General features: G+C 38.8%; 1 protein-coding gene across 1 annotated transcript in view; it reads right to left on the bottom strand.

The window, feature by feature from the left end:
* Window positions 1-2,948: 2,948 nt before the first annotated feature.
* Window positions 2,949-13,962, bottom strand: part of Ppp6c (protein phosphatase 6 catalytic subunit) — a 30,669-nt gene continuing 19,655 nt past the window's right edge. The window contains exons 4-7 of the mRNA XM_051167191.1: window positions 12,580-12,721; window positions 8,175-8,254; window positions 7,804-8,013; window positions 2,949-5,723 (exon numbers count right to left, since the gene is read on the bottom strand). Coding sequence (XP_051023148.1) covers window positions 5,475-5,723; window positions 7,804-8,013; window positions 8,175-8,254; window positions 12,580-12,721 — 681 coding nt within the window. The 3' untranslated portion in view covers window positions 2,949-5,474. The remainder of the gene's footprint in view (window positions 5,724-7,803; window positions 8,014-8,174; window positions 8,255-12,579; window positions 12,722-13,962) is intronic.

Here is a 13,962-nt window from a genome sequence, read left to right as displayed (position 1 = left end):
CATGATATACACACCTGCCCACAACAGAAAATAAAAATGCATGAAGAGAAATATCTCACAAATGTCCATAAATGGACAATATCCCAAATATTGAGATACTAAGTTTTCACAGAAGCAAATGTATTTGGTGCAAGTTCTCCTTTACTCCTAAATGGTTCATTTTGTATTCATCCTCGATCCTGAAATGGTTTTCCTCTTATGAAATAATGGGATGCTGCAAGTTCTGGTGCGATTTTATTTTTGCATTGCCGAGGAGCTACTTTTACTGCATTTAAGAGAGAGAGAGAGGAGAAAGGGAAGGAGAGAAAGAGGGGAGAGTGAGTGAGTGTAAGTTATGTGTGTGAATGCTAGGACATACAGGGGGCCAAAGATGATTGATTTGTGGGGGTCAGTTCTCTCCTTCCACCATGTGGGTCCTGGGGAACCAAAATCATGTCACCAGGCTTGGTGGTAAACACCTTAATCTGCTGTGCTACCTTGCTGGCCCACTACTAAGGATGCAGCCTAAGATCCCCAGTGTGTGCTCCTTCAGAATCATGTTTCCAGATGTTATGGGAATTTTGTTTTTATGTATGTGTACGGGTGGTTTGCTTCCATGTGCAGCCTGTGTGCCACAAGCATGCCTGGTGCACACGTAGGATTCCTGAGACTGCAGCTGCAGGTTGTGATTTACCATGTGGGTGTTGGGAACTGAACCCTAGGCTTCTCCTGGAACATGTCCTCTTAACCATTCAGCCATCTCTCCAACCCTGTTATGAAAATTTTAAAAATGGCTCTGACTAGGGAAAATATTATCAAAACATCTGTTGTTCCCCCAAATGATGTAATCTTAGGGCCACAGAGCCATCAACCATTCCAGTTTACCTTATTTCCATTTACATTATCAATTCAGCAGGAATTAAGGATTTTCAGGTGGAGGGGCCCTGATAAAATCTTGAGATATCATTCATGACATGTTTACTAAAATCCTCCTACTACTATTCAACATTTTCCATGACTGACCAGTCCTCTCCGAAGCATAGACAATGCAGCTCCTAGTTGTTGGGCCTTCCTAAAATGTATCCTTCATGTTGTGTCCAAGTTCTATCATCTCAGCTTCTGGGCTCGTATATAAAACATGCACAGTCTATATAACTCCAGCCCATAAAATCCTTGTTTCCTTCTGCATCAAATACTTCCTCCGAATTCCTTGTACTTAAAAGGCTACACTTGCAGAGGTATTAGGTTCAGTGCCTAGCACCAACATGGTGCCTCACAATCATACCTAACCTCCGAGGCCCTCTTCTCAACTCTGCACATATATCAATTCAGGCAAAACCATTCAAACATGTAGAACAAATAAATTACTTTTTTCTCCCTTAAAGCTACAGTGTTAGCAACTATGTTTCTCCCTGGGTTTTTCCTAACTACACTGATTTTGGTTGGAGCCTCAATATATAGCAACTTTGAGCCAAGTACTGGGCATGTTATGGGTGCTATTTTTTAACACTGTAATAAACTTTACTATATTCCTTTTAGAACAGAAATAAAAGACCAGAGAATTCAATTTGTTCAGGGTCACACAGCTGCAAAAAACCAATAGCACTTAAAATAAAAGGCTTGTCACTGTGGTGTGCCCTCCAGGGGGTTCAAGTTCCAGTTCTCCTGTGTGACCTTGACAAGTTACCTGTCCTCTCCAATGCCATTTCCTCATTAAGGCTGGGCAACATAGGCAGAGCTCCATAGCAAGAGTGCTGTAAGACACAGGCTGCCATGGTGGTGTATGTCTTTAATGCCAGTACTTGGAAGGCACAGCCATGGGGATCTTGACAAGGTCAGTGTGGTCTACATGGTGAGAAACTGTCTCAAAACCACCAGGCTCCTCCTCACACCTCCACCGGGTAGGAACAGCTCAGTGGTAGACAGCTTACACAGCACGCACAAGGCCCTGGTTCATTCCTCAGCGTGGCAAAATAGGACACGACTAGCATCTTCCTAAAATGCTTCATTCTAGATTTAAAAAATCTACTCTTGTTTACACACAAAATGCTGAGAACCATTACCAGGTACTCAAAGAGTGGCATATACTATGAAATAAATATTTTTTTGTTGAAACTCATAAAAGAAGTTGTGTATAAACCTCATACATTGTTGAATTAAGAACTATGTTAGTAATCTAAGCATTAGCTTATCTTGTGAGAAAGGGACATAATCATGTGATGAAAGAGAACTTGCATCATTTTAAGGGACTCTTCAAATGTTTCTTTTTGATTATCATATCTTTCATTATTACCACACTATAATACACAGTTGAAAGAGTTCTGGGCACAGAATCTAGGTTGGAACAATAAATAGTGCTTTTAAGAAACTCGAACACTTAGCCTGTAAGCAAATGCAGGAAAAAGTTAGCTCTGTTTACCAGTCACACAACCAAGTAAAAGAGTAAGCATTTCTTTGAAAACATAAAGTATATAAAATGCTACCTTCTCAGGGAATACTACAGACTGCATTAGATAAAATTATTTTTCACAAACTTCCTATAATCTTTTTATTAATTGACACCAAAGGAATGTAGCACCTTTCATTCAAAGAACTAGAGGTGCTTTACAAACATTAGCATTTAAAAAACAATGACATTGAAAAATTTGGATTCTTGTAGATAAATCTTATAGTTAAATCTCTTCAACGCTGTACACAATTTTCTAAGATGACAAAGTGATTCTACTTCTGACAACAGAAGGCTTTCACAGTACAGGCATTTTTCAATACCCAGAGCTGGGGTTACAGAGCAAACACATACAGATCTTAAATGCAACGAACATTTTGAATCTTATTTCAAAAGCAAAACTCAGCATTTAAGATGTCAAAATCTTCCAACAGTTCTAGACATCCAGATGGAATAGGAGTTGATACAGGTGGCATATTAGATGTTGTCACGCCCAAGCGAACACATTTAAAGAAGTGAGATTCTTCAAGAAGCACTGACCTATGGAGAGCTAGCCATAGAGTCTATCAGCCAAATGAAGAACGGGAGGAAATGGCAATTCCAAGTAGACAATTCTCACTGGAGCCTAGGACACTTTATTAGAAACCAAGTATATCACAGGCAAATAAAAATAGTTCTTAGCTCCATTGATACAACATAGGGATTTTACATTTGGCCTAGATACAGGGAGTAGCAGATTCCCTCGCCTACAGATCTCTGGCCTGCAAGTATTTCCCACCACACTATTACTCTGTATAATACATAGCCCTTGTTTAGTAGAGGGATCCAAGTATTCTTTTTCAGGCTTACAAAGACCAATACATTCGCTCTCTTTCCTTCGCAGGTCTAAAACTAAAAGTAAAAACTACCTTTCCATGCCCTAAAGCCATTATCAGTTGAAGAAGAGACAGGCAAAACAGAGATGGCAGTTAAGGAATGGACAGAATATTATTGGCACATGCCCAGCTAGTAACAAACAAATGCAGTACACCATGACTTGAAAATAAGTCACATTACAAGGAGAATGAAAACAACCACATCAACAAAGCTAAGGAGTGTGAAGTGGAAAGGGGACTGAGAGTCGCTGGTTTTACTGATACAACTTAAAAGCAGTGGAGGGCAAGCAATTAAATACAATTTATGGTAACACGAACAAGAAAATACTGCAGAGCTGTTAAAAAACCACACCAAGTTGTCTGCATCATTAATTCCAGTGTTTCACAATTAGTAAAATACATAGCTACATATTCCTGTGAGATAAAAATACCTTTCCACCTGAATTACACTGGGTTAGGACAGTAACACAAAGCTACTGACCCATTGTTAGTTCAAGGGTGTGCAGCAAATGTCTCAGCCACTTCTTTCATAGAGCTACACGATTAAAAACTATACAAGGAGCTGGGTGGTTGGGGACAAATAAAATCAACATAATATTGTGCTCATTCAGTAAAAGAAACCCTGATGAAAGATTATTTGCCAAGAAGCTTAGACTATTGAGATTTTTATTATTGCATTTTTAGATAACCTGGAAGTTCTTATCCTGAAGGGGAAAAGTTGTTTTTTTAAAACTACCTGAACAGATGCTAAAGTGCTTTATCAATCGGCTTCACACGGTTTCCTGGGATGACAAAAAAATAATTATAGTCATAAAGGGATACCAACAATTTCACAAGATGGTACATTCTGATATCATCTATGACCACAGTCATAAGAGATAATGATATACTTGTCCTTATTAAGTGGACAATTACATATCAAGAACTGATCATCATAACCCTTTAGATACTCAAATTCCACGCACAAAGCTGAAATATGGTATGACAGACCTTCACATAGAACAGTCTGTTTCTTCCCACACTTTAAATAATCTGCTTCAGATTATAGTTCACAAACACAAGGGTTTTGATTTTTCAGCCTTTAAAATTGCAATTAAAAACTAACAGTTTGTAAAAGTTAAGGTCAAGAGTTACAGCGAGAGACTGCTTGCTACTGAAAAGTCAGTGCGATTATGTGATGATACTCATGACAGACTGTAAACTGGACCGAGCACATTCTACTCAACTGGGATCAAATCAACACGTCAGTGCTACAAGTATTAAATCTTTTTCTATTACTATAGAGGATAGAAATCAAAACATTAATATGGCAGTTATGTTTTTTAGGCACAATTTAGTGATTTTTTAAAAAAATATTGAATTTCAATTGAAATTTTAGACTCAACCAAAGGGTCAAAATCTTTTAAGAAAACAAAGAAGGAAAACAAAAAAGAAAAGAAAGAAAAAGTAACTTTCAGCTAACAATGTAAGTTGTTTAAAATTTCTTAACACTTAACCTATCTGGGTTTTAAGATTACTTTATTAAAATATACAAGAAATCTGAAAAAAGATCAGTACAATTATCTTAATGTACAAAGTCATAGCTGTAGCATTTTTAAACTAAAATTTAAAAACACAACAAGGAGGGCAGCCCTTTAGACCAATTTATTTTATACCCTTTTAAAACATCAAATTATCATCCAACAAAGGACAGTGAAGTTTACAGCCGGGACAAAGGGTACACGACTCAGGCATATGCAGTCCATCCTGCCCACTGGACAACTTTGCTGCTGAAATTTCTTAAACCCTACCAAACAAAAACAGAAGGCTGGGTGATACAAATAAGGAGGATTTCCATGTAATTGTCAATTGGCTTTTAAAAAAGGGAAACGCTTCCTGTCTCCCCAGAACAGCAAATAAGCAAGAGCTACATGCAGCAATGAGTATTAAGACATTTCTCAGGTCTTCTCAAACAAGTCCAAGGTGGGGATGGGATGAGTGACAAAACTGATAGAAAAACACTGCTATTGACACCATAACAAACAATAAATTTAGATAATTTAAAATTAAAAAAAAAAAAAAGGCAAGAGGCAGCATTTCAGCAGCAAAGTGCTCAATAAAAAGTATATTGTAGAGAGTACAAGAAAGTTGGGGTAAAAGAGGGCAAAAAGTGGGCCAGCGGGATGGCAAAGGCCTCAAAGGAAATACGGCGTCGTGGTTCTGGGAGGAATAACACGTTCTGAATCTGGAACTGCCCGGAATAACTTTGGTTCTCTCGTATTGACATCTTTGAAGACCATGATGGAAGCAATGTTTCCACAGCGATAGCAGTAGTTAGGAGCAGACCACACTGTGACCAGCTTCTCGTCAAACATAAACTTATAGCCTTCATGCACAAGCTGATGTGCTCTGCAGATGAGTTTTAAGTTGTTGATATGAACAAACTGAAATTCAGAAAGGCTTTGTAAGTATTCCATCCAACCACTTAATAACCATTGCAAGCATCAAGTATCATGAATGAAGTTATCATAATTCTAAAGCCTACTCTGTAGTCATCTGCAAAATTTCCAGAGTTATTTTAGCCATTCTTTTTATCTATTCTGAAGTACATAGCCCATGATTGAAGTTTCTGAGGCGTGCACAGTAATTAGCACCTGTATTCTCAGTTACTTGGGAGGCTGAGTGGGAGGATCACTTGAGTCCTCAAGTTTGAGACTAACCCTGCAACACAGAGACAGCACGTCTTTAAATCAGTAAGGGCAGCAGTGTAGCAGCATAAGCAGCAGTAGCAACGATGATGATGATGATAATGGTGGTGATAATGATAATAATGATGATGATAATGATGATGACGACAGGGTTAGGTAGATAGGTAGGTGCCTGCCATTAAGCCCGATAACAAAACTTTGATCCCAGAATCCACAGGGTAGGAGAAAACTGACTCCCACAAGTTGTCCTATAACCTCTTCACATCCCTCCACTACATGCATACAAAACACTAAATAAACAAAAAAGCAAAAAACATTACAGAAACTGCTAGGAGGATCAAGAGTTTGAGGCCACACCAGGCTACCTAGCATGAACCGTATCAAAGAAAAAAAAAAAGAAATTTCTAGGGGAAAAATTACATAATTACTATCAATTATGAAACAAAGGTTTTCTAGTTAACAACTTAATAATAACATTACTATCAGTCTTATTATGTGAGAATTTAGTGCAAGCCACAAAGAAATTATCCTTCTTTGCAAGCCAAAGAGGAAAAGGTTCAGACTGGGTAAAGTCCTTCCATAAGTGAGGACAAACCAATGGCCCCAGCACCTGGTTCTATAACCTCATTATGTTGTAACAATCTCGACAGAGTATCAGCCCTGTGTGTGTGAATGCTACTTGCAAATATGTTTGTTTATGGCTGTTCTGATGTGAGCATTGTTTTATATATGTACAGGGCAAGTAGGTTCATAAAGCTGGAGTCCTAAAATAGTAGATGTCAGAATTTCTGCATATACCGTATTTGTAAATTATTTACCCTGAAGTTTTAGCAAGTAGTTTCTGAATTTTAAAATTGTTATACTCTTGTAGCCAGCACTGTAGATTATCAAAAATCAAAGACTGTGATGATAATGTTTTGTAAATTGTAAGCAATAAGTTATTTTCACAGTATTATTGTCTAATTGTTCATCCTCATGGTTCTTGTTTTCATCTAGCCATGGAGATTCAGTACGTTCCAATGTTGTTCCAACACTGAATTCTCTTTGCTCATGTGTGTTACTTTAAAAGTTGAACTCAGGCTGGAGAGATGGTTTAGTGGTTAAGAACACTGGTTGCTTTTCCAGAAGATACGCGTTTGATTCCCAACCACCACACTGTAGCTCACAACCACTTGTAACTCTAGTCCCAAGGGGTCTAACACCTTCTTCTGGCCTCCTCAGGTACTTCATGCATATGATGCAAAGGCCTAGACGTAGGCAAAACATCCATACACATAAATAAAAAATAAAGATTATGCCATGTATAGTGGTGCACATCTTTAATTGTAGCACTGGGGACACAGAGGCAGGCAGATCTTTGTGAGTTTGAAGCCAGCCTGGTCTACATGGTGAATTCAGGACACTCAGGGTTATATAGACCCTGTCTCAAAAGACAAACCAACAAGTTAAAAATTGGTTTTAAGGGGAAAAAAAAAAAAAAAAAATCAAGTAAAATAGAATTTGAACTCAACTAGGATTAGAAGACTGTCAGAATATATATATGTTTCAGGCCAAAAAAGTGGCCTATCTTGCTCTGGTGATCCTGTTACTTAACTATTATTTTAATACTATCAGTAGTTAATGCTGGAACAGGTTCTTTCACTATATAATCTCACTGAACCATTCAGGAAGCACAAATCAATCAACTAAAGTAGAAATTGGATACCCAAAGCAACCATAAGTTTAGCAAATTAAGCTACGAGTTGGATATCTGAGATACCATTATTTTTTTTTTTTACCAATCAAAGAACTACTTTCCCAAAAACGTTAGCTTTACCTCATTAGTGACTTTTGCTCCAAAAAGCCAACCTGCTCCTCTGGGACTGATTGCCCAAGTGTCTACATCTTCAGGATCTGACCACACCAGGTCACAAAATGCTCCTTTGTGAGGAATTTCCTGATTTCGTTCAATAGTTCGAATTTGATCCAGTGTTTTGATATCAGGAGATAAGCCGCCATGAACACACAAAATCTGCTCATCTATTAACTAGTAAAAAAGAACAATAAAGGATAATAAACTCAAATTTAGTCATGTCTAAATTCAACAATAAATACTAAAACTAAATAAACAGCTACAATTGATAAATATATGTAATATTATTGGCAAGAAAAATATTTGAGGCTCCAAAGAGATTTATATAAACTTACAGCTGCTACTGTGAGCATGTCAAAAACTTTGGTACAGTATCTCCAGGCATTAGCATTTCCATATTTGGTTTGGCACTCATCTGTGAAAAAATTAGAAATGTCCTTATTAATGAAATAAAACATAAAATGCTATAATGACCTTTGTTACAAAAGAAATTCACCTTCATCTAGGGCAGAAAATTATGGTGCATATTTATCTTCAATGGACCTTTAATATAGAGCCAAAAGAAGTCTACTATGTAACAATGCACATATCCTAAGGAAGACTGGAATATACTCAGTGGCAGGTGCTTACCTTGCATGTGTAAAGCCCAAGGTCAATCTTCAGTACATATGTGTACAGACACACAGACAGACAGACAGACAGACAGACAGACACACACACACACACACACACACCCGATAAGGCTGGAGAGACGGCTCAGCCTTTAAGATCCCCTGATGCTCTTGTAGAATACATTGGTTCAGGTCTCAGCAGCGACATGGCTCAAAACTATCTCTAACTCCCGTGAGTGGATCTTATACTCTTGTGGCTTCTGTAGGCACCAGGTACAATGTGGTACACATCAACATTCAGGCAAAACACTCACACACATAAAACAAAAATAAACAAATCTTTAAAACCTATGTCCCTCTAAAGAAATTATAATCCTTTTCATTCCAGGAATGACTCTAAGATAAAAGTTTGAAATATTAACCAAAATCCTATCGAGAGAAAGTAAATTACTGACTTCCATACTCCAAATCAAATGCTCTGGTCAGTTACATTAATGCCAAGTAATTCTATAAAATTGCATTTCCTTAAAATGACTGCCTTATTCTAGGAGCATAATCAAATCAAATTAAGTTAGAAGATCCTTAATTATAGGAACATGAGTAATTCTTACCCCAACATTTCTCAGGGTAAAGTTGTCTCCTGAGAGATCTTCTGAAAACTGCAACTAAACGTTGACATATAGTCAAATTCTAACAGGCAGAACTAATTAGAGTCAGAGTATTTCAAAGGGCCAGAAAGATGGCTTGCCAGTTAAAGGTATTTGCCTCCAAGCCTGGTGATCTGACTTTGAACCCCAGAATCCACACAGCAGAGGAAGACCAACTCCTTTAGGTTGTCCTCTGACCTCCACCAACACACACAGATATGCACATACATTCTCAGAGATCTATCTGCTTTTGTCTCTTGAGTGCTGACAGTAAAGACATGAGCCACCACTGCCCAGCTTCAACATCTTCACAGACACTCATGGGAGAGCATGAAGACATGTGTGCACACCTACACACTCAGATACATACACAAATAAATATAAATAAAAGCCCTTGGAAGAGCAGCCAGTGCTCTTAACCTCTGAGCCATCTCTCTAGCCCCCTTGCTTTTGAGTATCCATAATCTAAGAATAAAATTTAAAATACTGCAAAAAAGAAATCAAAGTTTCTAAGCATCATGATGATAACATGCATGGTAAATTCTATAAATGACCTCAGTCAAAATGGAAGCATGCTAAAAATAAATATTGGGAAGCTGTTAAAAAAAAACAGAACTGGGAGGTTGGAGTGATGGCTCAGTGCTTAAGAGCATTTAATGTTCTTGCAAAGCCTGAATTCAGGTCCCAGAATTCAGGTCTCATACACAGAGATACATGCAAGTACTAATACTACACATAAAATAAAAATGTGCAAATCTTTTTTTGTTTTCTTCCTTTGGGGACAGGGTTTCTCTGTGTAACAGAACCTTTACTGACCTGGAACTTGCTTTGTAGACCAGGGTGGCCTTGAACTCAGAGATCCGCCAGTCTCTGCCTCTCGAGTGCTGGGATTAAAGGCATGGAGACACATGTCCAGCAAAACAAACAAACAGCCAGATGTGGCACATGCCTTCAATTTCTGTACTCAGGAGGCATAGGCAGGCGGATTTCAAGGTGGTCTGCATACGAACTTCTAGGACATCCAGGGACACAATAGTTGAGTATGGTAAAACACACACACACACACACACACACACACACACACACACACACACACACACACACACACAATTTTTTAAAAATAAAATAAAGATATGGATAACAATCCATATCCTTGGCACCTAGTCTGACCACCTGAGTTCAACCCCCAGAACCCACATAGCTGAAGAAAAGAATTAACTCCTATAAATTGTTGTCTGATCTTCACACATGACGATGGTGCAGGGTTATACAAGTACATGTACACATGCACCCAAGTATTTTAAATGTTTATTTCTGTATTTCTTGGGGAAAAAAAAGTTGGACAGCATGGCACAGCCCTTTAATCTCAGGGCCTAGGAAGCAGAGGCAGGCAAACTATGAGTTCAAGGCCAGGCTGGTATACCTAGTGAGTTCCAGGACAGCCAGGGCTTGGTAGAGAGACTCTGACTTAACAAAACAAGCGAGGCATGGCGGTACACACCTTTAATCCCAGCATTTGGGAGGCAGCGGCGGCGGATCTCTGTGAGTTCGAGGCCAGCCTGATCTACAAAGTGAGTCCAGGACAGCCAGGATACACAGAGAAACCCTGTCTTGAAAAACCAAAACCAAACCAAACAGAACCAAACCACAACAGCAAACCCAAAACAAGCAAACAAAGTATCACACCAGACATGGGATACACATCTATAAGCCCAGATCTTGGGAGGCTAAGGCAATTTTAAGGCCACTGTGGACCAGATACTAACTTTTGACCAGCCTGGGCTGCAAAATGAAATGTCTATAAATAACTAAGCAAGCAAGCAAGCAAACAAATAAGTGTAAGTCCAGTCAGCAACTGGCAGACTAATTCAGGAGAATTACTGAATTTTGAGGCTAACCTGGGACACACAGTGAATTCCAGGCCAACCTGAGCTACAGAATGAGATCCTGCCTCAAATAAACAAATGTTTCATATGCCTTATCTGAAATATTTCACCCCATCTGAGTGCTCAGGTTGCTAATCCTAGCATTTCAGCAGCTAAGGCTTGCAGAACGACTGTCATACAAGTTCAATGCCAGCCTGGGCCATACATCAAGATCCAGCCATCCAGATCTATGCAGCAAAATCCTGTCTCAAACTTCCAGAAACAAAGGGGGGTGGGGGAAGTAAAAAGAAAAAAAATGTTTGGGCTCCTTAGCATTTCACATTTCTTTGTGATAGCTTAGCTTGTATGCCCGGGCATGTGCCCGGCACAGTAAAAACAAGAAGTATCAAAAACCTGAAACTTTCGAGTGTCATGGTGGTGATCAAAGCTTCAGACTTTACAGATGATGATTTGAGGTTGTGGGTTTACTTAATCTGTATTATACAAATTATATTCAGACTATATACCATATATGATGTATAAAAATTAACATATATAAAATATATGAACTCTCATGTTTTTCAAATATTCCAAAATCCTAGCATTCAGGAGGCTGCCACAGAAAGATCATGTGATCAAGATCAGCCAGGAGGACAGTGACTCCTAGGGAGCTTTGGGCCTCTACGGGTCTCTATGGAGACATCCTGTCAAAAACAAACAGAACAACCAAAGGATTAAGGAAGTAAAAAGGCCAAGCACAGGACACAGTATTAAGGAAGGACTGGAGATAAAGCTCAGTAGTAGAGTGCTTGCCTAGTATGCATACGTTCTGGATTTGTTCCACACTGACCAAAACAAAGAAGAGGGAAGGGTGGAGGGTGGCAGGAGACACAACTCCAGTCCTGAATGGGCATATCACATCTTCCTTCAGTAGACTCTAGGGTCTTATGCTGAAATAATTTGATTTCTGGTTTAAAGACCCAGTAATCTACATTAAATTTTTTAAAAAATTGGGGTTGGAAAGATAGCTCAATAGTTACAACTCCTTGCTGTAGACTGAAGTTCAACTCCTAACTGTCTAACTCCAGGTGCAGAGGACCCCAATGCCTATGGACTCTAAGACCACCCACAATGCACACATATTCAAATCTAGACTTAATTGAAAATAATACAATAATCTTTAAAGTTTTATATTAAATTGTTCATACACTGGGAGTTATGCCACAGAAAACACGTGGGGGTTGGAGAACAACATTCAGGAGTTGATCCCCCTCCACCTGCCATGTGGGCCTGGTAAACAAATTCAGGCTACCAGGCTTAGGAGCAAGTGCCTTACTGGGTCAGCTCACAGATCCACAATCTGCAATTTACAAAAGCACTCAAAGTGATTCCAAAGTGGGAAATTTAAGATTACATTTTTTTCACACTAATTTGGAAAGGTGTATGCCAAAGTTTTGGTAAAAGCGTCAGCCTTTCACTATATGGAAAGATTTTCAGTTGGCTGGGGGAAATGTGGAGTAAAGGAGAAAATAAAAACAAAGTACATATATGATTTGTACAACTCCCCCCCCCCCCAAAGTAAAATACCACTCAGAATCAGAAAAAAGAAGGTCTTACCATAAAATCCATACACCTGTGTTATCTGTCTGCTCTCATGATTTCCTCTTAAAAGGGTAATACGATCAGGCCATTTAGCCTTTAGTGCAAGAAGATAAGTGAAGGTCTCCAAACTGTAGTAACCTCTGTCTACAAAATCACCCTGTAAAGTAAAAGTTTACAGTTACAAACCATACAATAGCTGTAATAGCCCAAAAGAACAATAATAAAGAGCTGAACATTGTTTTTAAAAAATAATTTCTTAAAAAATTATTTAGAAACAGGAGTTGCTTCTGTACAAGCATGAGAAGCTCCAAGTCCCTAGGGCCATGTAGAAAGACGGCTGTGCATGCCTACAGCCCAAACACTGCAGGCTGACAAGGTGAAACCTTGGAGCTGGCCACATGGCCAGTCTACTGAAATTCACAGAGTTTCTGGCTCAGTGAGGAATTACTTTCTCAAAGCAATAAAGTGGAGAATAAGCCTGGTCTACCTAGAGAGCTTCAGGTCAGCCAGGACAACACAGAGAGACCTCGTCACAAAAAACCAAAACCAAAACCAAACAAAATCTACATATAGGGCTGGAGAGATAGCTCAGTAGTTAAGAGCACTGTCTGCTCTTCTAGAGGTCCTGAGTTCAACTCCCAGTAACCACATGGTGCCCTCTTCTGGCCTGCAGGTGTACATGCAGACAGAGCACTCATATGTACATAAAATAAATCTTAAAAAAAAACACCACACATATATATAATACTACTTACACACATGCAATTAATGTCTGATTTAGGCCAATAATTCAGAAAATAGCCATAAAAATTAGTAATATAGGCCTGGAGAAGTCACTCAGTGGTTAAGAGCACTGACTGTTTCCCTAGAGGACCCAGGTTCTATTGTCAGCATCCACATGGTAGCTAACAACCATCAGTTTCAGAGGATCTGACACCCTCTTATGGCCTCCATGAGCACCAAACATGCATGTGGTACACAGACATATGTGTAGGCAAAACACCCATACACATAAAATATAAATTTTTAAAAATGTAAAATATTAATAACTAGGAAGGTGAAAGAGAACTTTGCAATGGAACTTGTTTTTGCAAAGGGACTGGGTTCAATTACCAGCACCCACATGGGGTTCACAACCGACTGTAACTCAAGTTCCAGAGGATCTAGTGCCCTCTTCTGACCTCCACAGGCACAAGGCACACATGTGGTACTAACATACATGCAAGCAAAAAACCTCATACACATAAAATCAATAAATCTTCAAAAATTTTTTTCATTAACAGACTGGGAATATAGCTTAGTGGATATAAGCTATAATTTAGGATTGCAATTCAATCCTAAATTCAACCCACAGAACCTACATAGAAACAATGAGGCATGATGCCATGTACTGGTAAT

Source organism: Acomys russatus, chromosome 24, assembly GCF_903995435.1.
Source record: "Acomys russatus chromosome 24, mAcoRus1.1, whole genome shotgun sequence".
Lineage (NCBI taxonomy): Eukaryota > Metazoa > Chordata > Mammalia > Rodentia > Muridae > Acomys > Acomys russatus.
The sequence above is the reverse complement of the archived record's forward strand: the minus strand, read 5'-3'. Positions and strand labels throughout refer to the sequence as shown.